Source organism: Micrasema longulum, unplaced genomic scaffold, assembly GCF_059751315.1.
Source record: "Micrasema longulum isolate JH-2025_06_02 unplaced genomic scaffold, ASM5975131v1 h1tg000432l, whole genome shotgun sequence".
NCBI lineage: Eukaryota > Metazoa > Arthropoda > Insecta > Trichoptera > Brachycentridae > Micrasema > Micrasema longulum.
In genome coordinates this window covers 109,662-127,001 of record NW_028277632.1, presented here as the reverse complement: position 1 = coordinate 127,001, position 17,340 = coordinate 109,662, and the positions used below count along the sequence as shown (strand labels likewise).

The window sequence follows — 17,340 nt, the reverse complement described above, 5'->3', positions numbered from 1 at the left end:
TAAATTTTCATTTACGTTTCCCATTACGTATAAGAAAAAAACATTCTTATGGACATAATAAAGAGTGGGTGTTTTCGGTGTTTTCAACGCTTGGACGGCAAAGACGGAAGGCATTTCTGCATCACATAATGACTGAGGACAAAAAATGGGTCCATTAATATTACTTCCAAAATCATGAGGGTCTCCCGGCCATGCTTCCACGTCGAGGTCAAACCAAATATATACAGATTCAAGGTCACTTTCTGTATTTGGTGGGACCAACCCGGTATCTTGTATTATGAGCTATTAAAACCGAGTGAACAAATCACAGGCTTGAGCTAAGTTTTGAAAGAAAAATGGTCGCAATACAACAAGAGATACCATAAAGTGTTATTTCAGCATGACAATGCTCGACCCCATGTTGCGAAAGTGGTCATATACTTGGAAATGTTGAAATGGAAAGTCCTACTCCGCCCGTCGTATTCTTCAGACGTTGCTCTTCTGCCTATCATTTGATTCGTTCTGGCTAAAATATTGGATCGATTCGTGGATTGCTTTTTTCAATGCGCAGTTTTTTCAACGTGGCATTCGTACGCTGCCCGAAAGATGGGAGAAACTAGTGGCCAGCGATGGAAAATACTTTGAAACATAAATGTACAGCCAGTTTTTTACAATAAAACCTCGAATTTTAAAAAAAGAACGGAGGAAGCAAAGTTGTAAACCAATATCATTCTTATTTTATTTTTGTACTTAAAAATAGGAAAATAGTACATGAAATCCTATACAATGGTAATAAAAAACTGGGTAAGATACCCATATACTTCCCAATAATTAAATGTTTATGCGAAAATACGACATAAAAAATGCTTAGAATAACAATCCTTTTTAGGTTTAAACATTTTATTGACTTAGTATCTTTTTGTAACCAAGCTAGCGTGAATACCTTTATAATATTTTGTATTTATTTATTTCAGTTCGAGGCGTGCTACCCCTTCCCAGAGCAGTGGGGGCTGGAATACGCCCGCACAATTGTTCTAGGAAGGTTCCTTGTATACTACGCCATCCCTTTGGCAGTTATTGGAGTATTTTACGCCCTAATGGCACACCACCTTGTTCTCAGTGTTAAAAATATACCCGGAGAACTTCAGCTAGCGAGAAGACAGGTAAAAGGTTTTTCGAATAATATTGCGCTTAACCATTTTAGAAGATACAAATACAAATACAAATACAAATATATTAATGTTTTCAATAAAACAGTAGTATTACGGAACATATTGATGCAAGTTATGCCAAAGAAGTCATTTAAAAAACATTTCTTAATATGCTACCAATAAAACCATTTTTTATTAATTTATTATCACTATCCCTTAAATTTCTTTTATTTAAGAAGTCATTATATAAAAGTATTTGTGAATCCAATTTGGCCATAAAAAAAAATGTTGAATTAATTTAATTTATTAAATATCCAATTTTTTATTTAGTTTTCTATTTAAATCATTTAACAATTGCGAAATATCTTGATATATAATAAAATAATATTTTCCGTGAATTCGCTCTTAACAAATGCCGTCGTATATTCATTTTCGCAGCGCTCACGTGTGAACTGCGACTGAACTTTCGTATTTTTTTATTTTTTTACAAAAGTTTTATTCATTTTAACAAATAAGTAACATACATAATTGTATTTTTGTTCCCGCAAAGCCGAAGCTTGTCTGCGGGTTACATTACAATTTTTATTTTTTTATTTATAAGTAAGTACATAGTTTAATTATAATTGAACAATAAAATATATTTAAACACTTAAGTTTCACTCGCTGTTTAATAATTTTTTGACTATTTTTTTTAATGAAGTTAGGTTTTTTTCTTCACGATTGATGGATAAATTGTACAGTTTTGGTACTACACTACCCATTGTTCTGTCACCAAAGTAGTTTTTCTGTCATGGTACCATCAGCTGCTTTGCCGATACTTGTCGGGTCATGATCTGGTGGTTTATTTTGGATTTAAAATTGCAATCGAGGAAATGATCTGTCATTATCTTATACTGACACTGTTTGTTAATTGGCAAAACGTTTACAAAATCAAATAATATTTTATTGTTGTCTTTTGCCCAGTATTTGTCCCAGCATTCCGTCCTGCGTGATCAAGGACAAGACAATGTTATCATATCTATTGTACTGTCCACTTGTAAACGGCATTTGAAACACCTCCAACTCGTTTTATTCCCCTTTGTTTGTACTGATATTAATTTGTTTAAATATATCGCTAGTTCTACCTACTCCACGTAGGTATTTTATTTTGTTTTTTTACACACCTTTTGTCTTATTGGTTGTTTGGAAGAATAGCCTATTTGGCAATAAGCAAGCCAATGTGAAAATAATATTGTACAAAATGTTAAATAACAGCATTTTTGTAAGGTAAGTTCACCTGTTCTTTCCTTTTTAATCAGTGCTTGTCAAAAAAGACGAAGGTATCATCGGTCATGAATTTGTTGGAATTTTCAGATAAACACATTTGCACAGTTTATATAGATCATTGTCAAAAAATATAATACTGCTTTGTTATAAAGAAGTTTCGGGAGAAGTTAACTACTGAAGTATCCATTCAGTTGGATTTGACACTGAAATAGTACTTTTTTCAATTATCCTTAATGTCTAATAGGTAGGGTTTGACATGATCTTTGATTTTGTAACATACTCGTACAGTTTTTCACAGTTCAATGGTTTCGGAATAAAACCACGACCAGAAGAGAATTTTCTAAAAAAACAGTTTTTTTCTAACAAACTACAAAAAAAACGAGAAATATTTTGTTATGACATATTAGAGTTTAATAAATGATATCTCTGTAGCGTTTACTCGTAGTGTAAAGAATATATTTATTTGAATGTATTTTGTCTGTCGTTTCTGCTATTATGATATTTTCCCATTAAAGAGGTAGGAAAAAATGCGACGCACGTTTTTAATCCTAGCTTTTTCCGCTTGTACACGAGTATAATACTTATTTTGTCTTTTTATTGTGTAGAATTTCGACGTAGGTTCCGAATAATCATATGAAGGTAAGGTATGACCGACTCTTGTCGATGTATTTTTTACTTGAATTTTTGAAACCTAAATTTAAATATGGTTGGTGTAATTTTTTTGGTAGTACAACTACTGTTATTGAGAAAAAGAACTTATTTTTCTAGACAAATATCGGAAAATTTTGATTGTAAAGCTACACCAACCTCACATTGAAATAATTCAGGTTTAAAATCAGTCGCCATTTTTAAAACTACAAATTAGCTGTTAAGTTTAATATGTATAATGTAATTTTTTTTTAATTATTTTTTTTTTAAATGGGATAACATTTTTTTACAGAACACCGTAAAAACTATTACATTAGTTATAACAAAAACATTAAATTGTTTAAAATAACGTTATATCAAAAAAAAATAAGTGTGATTAAAGAGTACGTTTTTTTTAAATGTAAAATTACGACTTGAATATATTTTATTATGATGGAAAATTTCCGGTAAAAAATAATCTGCGCATTCTAAACCAGACGTTAAAAATACGTTGGGATTATTTATTTATTACAAAAAGCTAACTCCCTTTTGTAATCAACAAAACTTGTTGGCAGTTCTAGCAAAGAAAGCATCTACCGCGGGGTGAACATATTTTTGCAATATTGTTATGAAGTCAGCCACACATTGATCTTAATTTGCGACAAAATGTTAAGCATCTTAAAGCAGTCCATTATTTGTATTAATATTGCGTGGTTTTTGGTTAACACATCGAGGTATTAGAAAAAAAATGAAGCTTAAAACTCATATAACTATTTTTTAAAGCCAGAATATCATTTTTGGATAATTCTGACAAAAACTATCTAACTATTTTTTTATTCTGTTGTGGTTTGCCAGTTATCAGTTTATCGACGGTTGTAAAATAAAACAAATGTGGGAAAATAATATAATTAGATTAATATCAACAGTTTGTTCGATAACCAGGCACATAAAAAATACGATTCTCTATGTTAAACCTAAAACCCTGAAAGAGTGTTTTCGTCTCAATGGCAACCTACTTACTTTCAGGTAAAAACCCTGAAAGAAGAAATCAAGTGGAGATAAATTTTCTTCGTAGTGTAGTGCTGGTGTTTCCGGGTTTAATTTCAGGAAGGAGTGGTGATAAATGGTGATTTTGGTTCTAAATGCATTCCCGCAATGTTTCATTTTTCATGTACAAGACTGGCTGGCAGCCGAAGCGTTCGACTGTTTATCTTACCTTCATGTTAAAACAAAAATGATTGCGATACGCTGCGGTTAGTATACCAACGCAGTGCCTTATGCACCATAAGGAGTGGATAGAGAATGACGATGATGATGATTTATTCATTAAGTTTTGTTTTAAAGAAAAGAAAAGCAAGTAATGTGCTCACTGAGGACAAATATTGTATTTCACTCACTTTGTTTTCTGTACACATTTCATTTTCCTATGTAGCTGTATTGGTTAACATTAGTATTGTATAACTAAGGACATGTTTTGTTTTATTTTATCAGATATTTTTTATTAATTGTTTGTAAATTTGGTACATAAAAGTAACGGAAATATTGAAGGATGATAATTTTTGTCAGAGACATTTTATGAATTATTATATGTCCCAGCTTGGACATATCATAATACAATCAAAAGTAGAAGCATCTTTAAAAATTAAACAAAAATTAGTAAGTGAGCATGATACTTATATAGAAACGTATTAATTAAACTAGAAAAATATTCAACACAGAACTGCGGTTTTACTATTATAAATTTTGTGGTATTTTAAGTATTGATTTAACAAATAAGTTTCATGTGATCCTTATTTGCATATTTGTTCGAAAAAAACATTGTATTTTATAATGCAAAAAAAATAAAATAATGAAGTGTTTGTGAGAGATACAATGACATATATTTATTGTCACACTAGTAACATTCATAAATACATTTGAATTTTAAATATCCTTTGAATAATACAAGGTAATAATTTCTCCGTGAATTTATTTCCAGAGCCTTAGAATTACATAAAGGCTTTAGAGTATATTTATGTGTTTCAAAAGAGAAATCCAATGACATTATTTTTCATTCATTTTTATTTTTATAATAACACGAATTTTTATTACAATATCCTAACAAAATTATAATTAAAATGGTTTTTCTCTTATAATCATGCATATAAAGTTTATGCATCTCTTTAATTTTACTTTTTCACTAATTATAAACCTGTTGTTACCATTATTGATTATGAACTGTTTTTCTCCTTTTTTTTTCAATCCGTCAGCGCTTAAAATCTTTTTGGGTTATCCCCGATTACTGGACTACGCAGTTTTTATCAGGTCATGGTAAATTTATTGACAAATTATTTGTTTTCAATATTGTTGAATATTCAAATCTGGTGGCTTCCAAAAAGAATTTCAAGGCTTTTAAAAAGTTTCGTATTAATTTCGGTGAATTGATCATGTCAAATCGATTTAATCCCAGTCAGTGAAAAATTGACTTCCCCCTTTTCTCAATCCAATGTAATGCAAATGATATTCTTCTGGATAACCTTATTTCAGCACAAAGATGTTCAGGCAGCTTTTCTTGTTCGGCAACGAGCAATTTTTCCGTGTATTTGGGCACTGCCAAGGAGACTTATGTTCTGAGATGCGGTATGCGGTACGTGGTGGGCAAGCTGTATATTACATACAAACGAGTATCTTGCATTTTTCTCATTTAGTTAAACTTTATTTTTTCTTTTTTATTTATTGTGTTTAACTTTAATTGTTAAATTTTCCATTTTTCCTTGGTTTGTAAACTCGGTATATTTATATAATGAAAAAAAAGAATTAGACATTTAAGTAATCCGAGGGATGGGGACGACGTGTTGGCCTCAATCATTACACTCTTCTCCCTTTTTAATCTGCAAAGGGTTTTAATTTCTCAGAAATAATTTAGTTTACTTTCTCTTATGATCACCCGATAAGAGTTTCTAGAACTCGACGCATAACATCTCTGAGTGGACGGTAGGTTTTCGGATGCACTCAATAATTTCCCTTTTCAACGGTTGTAACTTTAAATTACCAGAATGCTGTTTATATATTCTAATACACACATTTTTAAAATATCAGTACAAATATGTCGGTAATCATGATTTTTAATATATTGGTCTTGATTTATTGATGTTTTTGACCAATTAAACGTATTTAAAATCTGTGTTCAGTTGAGACACAATCAAAAGCATTTAGAACAGGTATTATTGTATTAATGTGAAGCTGCTATGAATATTTTTACATGTCAAACACTTATTATATTTTATTTTGTATTGCATGTAGTATGTTCTTTAATATTTTTTCAATAAACGCCGTATGCGGCACCAAACTGAAAGTGAATGTGAATAATATTTTATGATTTTTTGTTTCTACGGATTGCCCTTAGAGTTTAAAGGCTTTACCGCTGTAGAGCCAACCATAAAGACAAAAATAATTCTACGATCATCAATCACTAATTTAGCTATAATTTACTGCTTAGCAGTGGTCCGTAGGTACTCAGGTCGAGAATTGCAAGCGCAGTGCGGAGACGTCCATTACACGTCTGTTAAAAACCAAAAACCAAATTGAAAATTAGCAACGCTTTTGTTCTATGGAATATAGCGAAATGCCGTCTCTACAGCTGTGGCTTATTGTTGCTCTCTGTAAAAACATATCTGTGGAGCCAGGAGATGAGCAAGTGTATGTGATAGTTTGATCTAGAACTCGCATAGCATAAAGAAAATCTTTGGCGAGTATGTTGATCACGTAGACGGATACACAGCAACTCCAGCGAATTTGGACAGTCAATGAATGATTTAATTATTTTATAAAGTAAAAAAAGTTGTAAATAGGTGCGAAGGCTTTCACGGTCACCGTTATCAACAAGTTTCTTTTTTGGGTGATACTGTGGGTGTTGGATTTGTTCTGACATTTCGGTTACCATTCTTCAGGGTAAACTGAGTGTTTTGTAGAAGCCCAATTAAAATACACAGGCACTCAAATTACACAAAAACAAAGACGATGGGCTTAAATTAAACTCAATATGGTTCCCAGCACTACATACTACAAAAATGAATAAAAATGTGCCTACTGCCAACTGCGACACGGTACAAATTACTAGTAATTAAACACATTTTTTTGTCTACAAAGCAATCAGTTAACCCTGAAGATGGCTCTTGCAATGGTAGTCTAAACGTCGGAACAAATCCAACACACACGTTATCACCCAAAAAAGAAACATATTAAAAATAGGGGTGTTCGAATTCTCCCAACGGAAAATTTTAAAAGATTCGCCAAATTTGATTATAATTGAATAAATTGCGATAGTCTCATTAATTGCTTGCTTTCTTACGATGAAATCCAGCTATTATAATATTCCTCCTGAAAATGTCTTTTTTTTTAGATCTTATATAGAACACTATAAAATTTCTTTGTGCAAAAGTCGTACGTGCTGTAGGTATCAAGTCGTTCAAATTACGGAAAAACCGCTCATGAGAATTCTGCTGCGACCTCTTATTATAGTCACATAACAAATATTGTATTAATAATCTAAATGTAAATGTTTTCGTCAGCATGAGCGTTCTGGTAAGGGAAAATTATCCAGAATTGTAAATATATACTTATAATAAAGGTATGTAAATACAGCTTTTTTCAATTAATGCAGTGCCACTAGTTGCGGAAAGGTCACAATAAAAACAATGAATGAAATGCAAAAATATTAATATAAGTCTAAGTTTGTGAGGTGCTAATTGCTAAAATTATGTATGCGGTCAAAAAAATTCAGCTTAGTTCAATAGTCGCTCAGCAACATAAATTAACCATACTAGCGTGAAATTAGCAGTCTGTTACATGCTAGCTCGCGAGACATAATGTTATTATTATTACAGAGCGGGCATCGAACACCTGCGTAGTGGAAATAATTAAATGTTCAACCTCTAAAATAGATTAACACATCTCGATAGAAATCTTTAACGACTTTCAATTTTTTTGACTAGGATTTTTATAATACTACCCCTCAGCTCACCGGCGTCAAATAACGGAGAATGTAGTAAGCCGCAGTATCGGCCAATTAGGGCTAATTCTCGAAGAAATCATACTCAAATAGACCTTTTGAATACATGTCCAACAACATGTATGATATATATGATTAAATATGTTCAATATGTCAAAAGGAAAGATTAAAAAAATATGTCAAACATTTGAGATTTTTTCGAAAAATATGTATTCGTTCTTTGATTATTTGGAACTAATGCTTCCAAAAAAATTGACTTCTAAACAATCGGTACGAATTTTTTTAATGTAATAAAATCAGCTATAAGTTCTGTAACAAATTTTTTTTCATTGCTTTGTTGTAAATCGAAGCGATCTTTAATAGGTTCGATGTCAATTCATTAATAATTGAGATTTATCACGTTTTTTTTTTTTATTTACAATTTTAAAAAACCCGTTAGGGTTACATTAGAAATATTATATTGTCTAGTCATTTTATGTCTCGTCTAGTCTAGTTAGTTCAATCATCATGTGCTTTTTCAGATTGATTTTAAATTTGTCTCCAGTAAAAGTTTCTACTTACATTTTTTAATTAATAATGGTCAATGAAATACTGTCCAAAAAATTTTTGGTAATTATTAGTAGCATAAAAAATCTTTTCAAATTTGTAATTTTAAGTTACCTCAAAAACAGTCATTCCATTGGCCACGCCCTATATACGTCAAGATTCATGTTTATTTGTTCCTGACCATTCAAATTTGTTTAGAAAAATGTCACGAATCTTGTCGTCACAACTACCAAGGCCAAACTCGTTGCGTTTTACCAGCTACGTATTTTAAAGTAATTTTCTTTTTTACATTTATGAATGAAAACATTTCCTCACAATATCTTTATTGATTTTAAATATACTATTAATTATTCTAAGTCCATTTTGTATATTTTTATCGGTATTCGTAGTATGTGATATTTCTCTACTCAGGAATAAGAAACTGTGCAACCCGTTAGTTCTCATGAGACAGTCGCACAGTACTAAATTCACAAGTCCGCGAACGCGCAAATTGATATTTTACAAGCTTCGTGGAAACATTTCTAACAAACCAATCCATGTTTATTGTGACTGTTTTGTAATTGTAACAAATTAAGCACTTTATTCGGTAAACACGAAGGCATTGTATTTTAAATTGTAATATATAACGCTTTCATACCCAAATCATGTCAAAAAAAATCTTTTCAGTTTCTTTCAAAACAATTAAATTGTATAACTGTGTTGGTACGCCCTTTAACGATTCTTAATAAATATTGAGGCTTTACTTACATTAGGCATTTTGTCATTTAAACAAGTTCCGGGATAATCACATTAGAAGCTTTTGTATTCTTTAAACGCATTCTTTCTCCCACAATTTTCTTTTTTTTTTTAAATCTTTATTTTAGACATAGCATAAGACTATACATAGCATAACTGTTGACTTAGTGCATTCTGTGTGTCTAGCCTCGATATATTTCAAATATTTGAAATATGCTTTGCCTAGAATAAAGGTAACTCTTTTAAAGCTTTAAATAAAATTAAAATAAAATAAAATTTTGTGAGAAATAACGCGTTGAAAGAATTAAAAATCTTTAAATGCGATTATCCCGCTACTGATTTTAATGGCATTATGCATTATCTCAGTAAAGCCGCGATACATGATTATGCGTGAAAAAATGTTTATTTTTATAATATATAATTGGTAGGTACACATATCAATAGTTTTTACAAGAAATTGATAGTCAGTTGTGGCCAAAGTAAAAAATAAAAGTCCCTTTGAAAAATATATCATGGTTATATTATCTATTTTATTTTTAGGTGGAATATTGAAAGTAATGTGTTTTTGTGAACATATCCTTCGAAAAAATGTATCAATAAGAAATAATCATTGTATTCAAGTGTTATTTCCGTTATTACAGGTAAAAGCGAGGAGAAAAGTGGCCATTATGGTATTGGCATTCGTGGTTGTATTTGCCATCTGCTTTCTTCCATACCACGTCTTCATGATATGGTTCTATTACAAGTAAGTTTCTTTATATAACCCTTTTATTAAAATTTGCTATAATTTAAAAGGTAAATGGTGTCTTCAATTTGTAGCGTCCTAAATATTTAAATTGCACTATTAAGCAGAGTACGCCATAGAAATTGGCCTGGTGAGTTTTGTAAACATATAATATATGATTTATATTTTTATACACAGTATTTTAAGGTGATTCCAAACAAAAATGTGAAATTAATTATTCATAGATGGCACATTTATCATTTTTTATTGAAAGATGCCATTTTTATGTTTATTTTCAATGGAAATCTTACAAAACTTGGTTTGCGGAAACTTTACACCATATCAAAATATAATTTCGGTTCTTCTCACAAAATGGTGTACAAAACAAAAAAAGAAATAGATCATTATTACCTTGTGTTAAAATAAATTATTTTACGGTAATATGTACATATATTATATTAATATAAGTTATAATTACCTTATGTTATTGTGACCTAAATAATTTGTTGTGGTATTTGTTACTATCAATATAGTGTAAAAATTCCGCAAACCAAATTTCCTAAAATTTCCATTGAAAATAAACGTAAAAATTGCATTTTTTAAATAAAAAATGATAAAAGCGCCATCAATGAATAATTAGTTTCATATATTCGTTTAGAAATTGTGTGTTTCATAACCTTAAATGTGTTAATTTTAATGTAAGTAATAATAAAACATTACAACGGGGATAGATAATATTTTAAAGAAAGAAATATCGAATTTTAGGCATTCACAGGGCTTATGACCTGTCATTGGCTGGTTTAAGTGGCCACTTTACACACTGTTGTATTGTGTTAGTCTTAATGACTCCCAAAGGGGTGCAATTCAGTATTTTGTCTACAAACATTTCAACAAACTCAAAATATTGTACTCAAATCAAATGGACCGAGAAAAAGTTCGAAAATGGTAAAATTGTTTCAGGCGTTGCCCGGTATGGAAAATAATCCGATCAGATTAATCTCTTCGCAACAATAAAGGTTTCAGCTCTTCAATTTTACTCAAATTAACAGATGGAAGGGTTGAAAAAATATGTGTGCTCAAGCATAGGCAAAATGGTGAATGCTACACTGTGTGTAAAGTGGCCACTAAAACCATACAATGACAGGTCATAAGTCCTGTAAATGCCTAGACTTTCACATTTCCTTCTCTAAAATGTCCTCCGGCACTGTTGTTATTTGTTAATCTTAATAACTCTCTAGTGTGTGAAATCCAGTATTTTGTCTACAAACATTTGAACAAACTCAAATATTGTAAGTAAGAATAAATGAGTGCAAAGGTTTTCACATCAATAAGTATCCTTTTTAGGTGATACCGTGTGTGTTGGATTTGTTCCGACGTTTCGGCTACCATTGCAGGAATCATCTTCACATTACAAAGTTTACCTTGAAGATGGCTCCTGCAATGGTAGCCGAAACTTCGGAACAAATTCAACACACACGGTTTCACCCAAAAAAGAAACATATTAATAATATATGAATAAAAGTTTTCTTGATGAAAGTGGAATTTTCTAACTTTTCACAAGGTAATTTATTGTTTCTATTTTTATTTTACGTGATAAAAAGTATAACATTACAATAAGGATTACCATATTTATGAAACGAGAAGTGGAGGTTATTTCAGGGTTTTTAAGGTGAGAGTGACTGGAATTCAAAATAACTTTAACTAAAACGGTTTAAAAATGCTTGACGAGTTGCCAGAAAGTCTCGGGGAAGCTGGAAGCATCATGAAGTGAAATGATATTTGTATACACGCTTTTTTATGGCCAGACCGCAAAACTTCAGAGGATCATTCCTCAAGCTAAACTGGTAAGCTTAAAAAAAAATCCTAATATTTTTTTTGAAAAAGACATTAAAAAAAAAAAAAAATTGATCTCAAAATGGAGTAAATAAAAAAATAGCATCCCTTCCATAATCTCCTTCACCTCCCCGATGAAAAAAATGCGATAAAAACGTATTTGTCCAACGAAGCTCATCAGACGCGGACAAGGAAAGCGAATGGGTAGGAGAGGGGTAGTTTGTGGAGGGACTGCTTTTCCAAGAAATTAAGAATTTTTTTCCATTTTGAGATTACATTTTTTTTTTTTTTAAAGACTTTTGGATTTTTTTTTTAAAGATATTTTTAAAGCTTACCATGAGGAGTATTTCTCTAAAGTTTCGCGGTCTGGCCCTGAAAAACCGTGTATAAGGAATAGGATAATTAATGTGCGTATTATGTAGATTTTTAAATAATTTTAATTCAGGTACTTATATTTAGTTTGATTATTAATTGATCACATTGTAATACTAGTAAGTAAGTTTAAGTTAATCTTTCAATTTACTATCCAAACAAATAAATAAATTTCTGAAAATATTTTTATATCTGTGTTCTTCTTAGATAAAAAATTAAGAATATTTTATGTATATTTATCCAAAAACTTTTAATTAAAAAAAGAAAAAGTATCAGGAAAAGGATTTTTAATAAAATAAGTATTAATCGTTAAAACCATAATTAATTCTTGTATTATTGAAATCGTTTGTATAAAAAAGGAATGTATTTTCAAAATTATGAAAGTTTTTGATTTTCAGTAGTCCAAACAACCGTAACTGGTCAAAAACTTCAAAATGGAAATTTTAATAAAATCTAAAAACCATTGTAAATAACTGGTTCTTTTAAATGTTGAATCTTAGTTTGTAAAACACAAAGTAATTCTAAGATTAACTTAAGCTAGCGTTGTAAAAGTACCTATTACATTCCAAGGCGCACTTCGTATTACGAAGAATTTAATATTAGATTTCTCCGAACTCAAACAGCGCAGAAATTCAGTAATTTATTTCTACGTGTCATGTTTGCATAGAAAATGATATTTTTATATCTACGGGTTTCGAGACACACCCGTCTCTTCTTCAAAACACTAATTACACTAACATGTAAATCCCACTAAATGTCTGCACCAAAGTAGTTGCACAAAACTATTAAACCAACGTGCTGATAAAATATATGCTATTACGAACTTACACTAACTTGCACTGATTAAAGTAAAAATAATGATGCTTTAAATATTGGGTGGGGTGCTGACTGAACCGTTTTGTGGGGCTTTAAATAAATAACGGTACAACTCAGTGAAAAGCGGTTTATTTTATTCAAATGTGTGGGTAATCCCAAATTTTATATTATGATGTTTTGAAAAAAGCAGGGTGGCGGTAATTTGCGCTAATTCATTGATGGAGGCGATTTCTGAAGTCTTCACCAGATTTTCAAAGTTTTTTTTTTGGAAATGGTCACGATTTTAATAAGGTGGTCTTTTGTGGAGGTAATGTGGTTCATTTTCAGACCAATACCTATTGAAAATGTTGTTAATTATTGACACTAATTGGCAGCTCCAGAGAGATGAAAATTGGCTTGGTTGCTACAGAAAATAGTTCTCTAAGGAATTTGCTGGAAAATTTCCTCACATCAATTTGAGGAGTTTGTGTGGTCAATAACAGTAAAAAACAACAAATCTTGATGAAAAATTCTCCTTAAAGAGCAGTGTGACATCCCCAAAGCAACCACTTTCGAGCTGAGCGTTTTGGTGACTGATCAAATGGTGTTCTGCATATTTTTTAAGGGTTTGAACTTCTGGGTGCTAAATATCCACCTTCTTATAGCGTATTTCCAGTTTCTTCCAATTGTCAAACCAAAGGGACAAAAATGGCACGCGGAAAGCCGAAGTGTTGAAAAAAAGCCCCTTGCTTGGCGATCACAGAAGAATTAATTTTGTCAATCAGCCGCATGACAAAACCTCAATGAACTTCAGTTCAGTCCGTGGTAATTACTAAAAATGGGATAATAGTGGAAATATATTGAAACTAATCGCATTTGCTTACTTCGACCCCGGCACGAGCAGTGACCTCTCAAAACTACTCAGTCGACTCCGCCCCACCCTGTATCAACCCCTTAACTGTCTTTGGTAATACGTTTTACCACTTGCCATAAGGATCGTCATTCGCACAAAAAGGATGGAAATTGTATATTTATTTCCAATTTATTATTGTTAAGACGCTATCTGCTATATGGGCTTTTCACTTTTTGTATTTTGTGGTAGTCGATTCAAAATACGTTGTACCAGTGAGCATATTTTCGATAATCGAGACACGTTTTTGATTGCTTGTGTATTTGACTGTGTTTTCATACGTTTTTTTTAAACTAGAGACAAAAAGATTTAAGTAATGAAATCATTGTTGCCTTCATCAGGGATGAATTTGTGAATGATGAATTAATTTTTTTATCAACAATCTACTCGTATAATCACTTTCAAAACCAATAAAACAGGCCATTACTCTGAAAATAATTTCGTACATAAATGTGTTTCCGCAAAGATACTCGTATCAATTTGTTATAACTTTTCATTTAAAACGTTTTATTCTACTTAAATCGAGAAGATTTTATTTGTGAAAAGATTCCGCCCGAGAAAAAAAATTTCATAATAATGCTAAAAAAAATATTATTTTCATAGAAAAATTAAAATATCCCAATTGTTACCCATAATTTTCAACAACACGAAAATAAAGTAACGATTCGTATTTGGTGATATTTTGCTTCTTTAAACGTTTTACCACCACGCATTTCCTTTTCCAAAAGAAAAAAAAATGCATTGAATATAATAACAATATTACAAAAATAAATTTAAAGTTTCCCAGAGTCTTGCTCGATGAAGGGTTAACAACATAACGCAATTATAGTTTTGGGTGATAACTCATACCCGTCGACGCGGAGAGATCTTCTAAAACTCTAATCGTGTTCTCAGAATAGATTAAAGTTTGTAACACAGGAATCAAATATTTCATTTCATAATAATCTTACACAATACTCTACCAATTATTGGTTGTTAATTAATTTACAATTTAGGAACTAGCATTTCTATTTTATACCTTAACATAACGAGTTTTAAAAATATAACAATAATATCATCAGTACAGTATGGTGTAATTACTACGTTTAAAAACGTGAAAAGGTTTATTTTTTTAAATATTTCTTCTTATCTTTTGTTAGTAAGAGCCTCCAGCTGATTGTGACAAAAAGTCACAGTGTCAAGTGCTATGGAAATATATGAGAGTGCGCTCACTGTGGCGACATGACAATACGGTGACAAAACGTTCCAGTGGCTGGCGACATTAGCGTGAGGTGACTGTCACTCCGTCACCCGGCCTGTACATTGCTATGGGAGTGCGCTCACTCGGAACTTTTTGTCACTCTGCCGGCAGACGCCTACCGAACGGACGTGTGTTGTGAATTGTGAATTTTGCGGTTATATTTAAGATAAAAATATGATTACAACAGTAATGAATAATATTTTAGAGAAGATAATATAGAAGTCTAGGCATTTACAGAATTTATGATCTGTCATTGGCTGGTTTAAGTGGCCCCTTAACACCATTCTACCTATATTTGAACATCTATATTCCTTAAACCCTTTCATTTGTTGATGTTTGTGAAGTTAAAGAGCTGAAACCTTTATTTATGCTAGTAAGATTTAAGATGGCCGCTTCTCTGCAAGAAGATGATATTGACAATGAATCGTTAATAGAAGCCATAGAAAAAAGGCCAGCATTGTTTACAAAAAAATTAAAGGAATTCTCTCATATTCATGTGAAAAGGAAATTGTGGGACGATATTTGAAGTAAATAATTTAAAAACAGTTTATTGACGTACGAAAATAATTTTAAAACTTGAGAGGATATTGACGTTATTCAGAATACAGGGAGTAAAATGTTCCTTTTGATAATTGTTTATTATATATGAGATGTACCCAATAGTATTTTTTTCGTTTAATTTTCCTTCTGCGTAATTCACGAGCACAAATCACTGTGACCTCTTCGAAATCCATCGCTAAATGAACATTTTGTCACCAGTAGTGAGTAGTGAGCGCACCCACAATGACACAACGTGACAGAGACAAAAAGTCACAGTCGGCGGGTGGTGTAAGTGTTATACCCTATGGTGGTATATAAAATCAGTAATAAGACTTGGTACGTTTGACTGTGGTTTATTATAAATACTTAATATTTCTATGTTTAGATACCGACTGTTTAATAGGAGAGACAAATCTTGAATGGCTTGCCAAGCTGTGTGGGTATGCAGACGACTATAGATATATTGTTGTTACCAACAATAAACCCACATTCCTTACAGCAAGGAAAATTTTTTTGCTACTTAGATTGTAAAAATAGGATAATCTCAAGAATTTAATTTTGCAATAAATTTTTATCATCATCATCTTTCCCTTACCGCACCAAATAGTGTATGGCGCCAAAAAAAAATTAACACCAAGCATTATCGACGAAATGAAAAAAACAGAAACGACACTAAGAAAACGGCTTAAAAGATCTACGATATGAATAATGATGGGTGTGGGAAACGAGAAAAACAAAAGACCGAGAAAAACAAAGCACGATCAAATCCAACAAATACTTAAGGACGGACATGTCTAGAGTAGAAATAATCGGCGTGCGTGTAGGAGAAGATGTATGAATGTAGAGGGAAGCGAGGTTCGTATCTTTTCTGCCTATCCTTACAGAGAAAAAGCGTGATGGTTTGATTTTATTATTTTATTTATATTCTAGTTTTAAAACGTAGGTGAAAAAAGTAAATTTCAGACCGCTGGCGCTGTGCAAGCAAGGCTCTAGACGGGGTTAATTTACGGAATGAGCAACGAGGTTTTGCGCTGCAGGCTCCCGAGCTGAAGCAGGACACGGACAATCGACTTACAAAAGGGACGGCCGCGTTTGCGTGACAGCCCTGACCACGACATTTCTCTGACAACGTTAGTACCCCTCCTGCAGGGTGAAAACCGCGGAAGGGAGGGTCGTATCCAGGTGTGCGGTCCTCGTATTCTTCTCACAACGGATTACAGAATTCTGCTGTCGCTAGCGGCGCACCGTCTCGGTTTCGGATTTGCGACCCGGAGCCAGGAACTGTTCCCCGATTACAATGGGAATTTAAAATTTATCTTCAATTTTATCTACAAAGTAAAATTAAGTTGTTTGAATGAAAAGCGGAATATGCATTTAAAAAAATTCTAAACGTGTTTAATTATAGGTTACCGGTGAAAATATTTTATATTTTTATGCAAATTTTCTCATTTTGGTTCATAAATAGACAAAGAAAACCCTCAATATGTTTCTTTTTTGGGTGATACCGTGTGTGTTGGATTTGTTCCGACGTTTCGGCTACCATTGCAAGAGCCGTCTTCAGGGCAAACTGAGTTTCTTATAAAAAAAAGTATGTGTTTAAGCACTAGTAATTTGTACCGTGTCGCATTCGGC

At 31.9% G+C, this 17,340-nt stretch overlaps 1 protein-coding gene across 1 annotated transcript in view; it reads left to right on the top strand.

The window, feature by feature from the left end:
- The window catches only part of LOC148281610 (neuropeptide CCHamide-1 receptor-like), a 120,057-nt gene that overhangs the window by 51,960 nt on the left and 50,757 nt on the right, over positions 1-17,340 (top strand). Inside the window, exons 4-5 of the mRNA XM_088226453.1 lie at positions 954-1,142; positions 9,936-10,039. Coding sequence (XP_088082579.1) covers positions 954-1,142; positions 9,936-10,039 — 293 coding nt within the window. The remainder of the gene's footprint in view (positions 1-953; positions 1,143-9,935; positions 10,040-17,340) is intronic.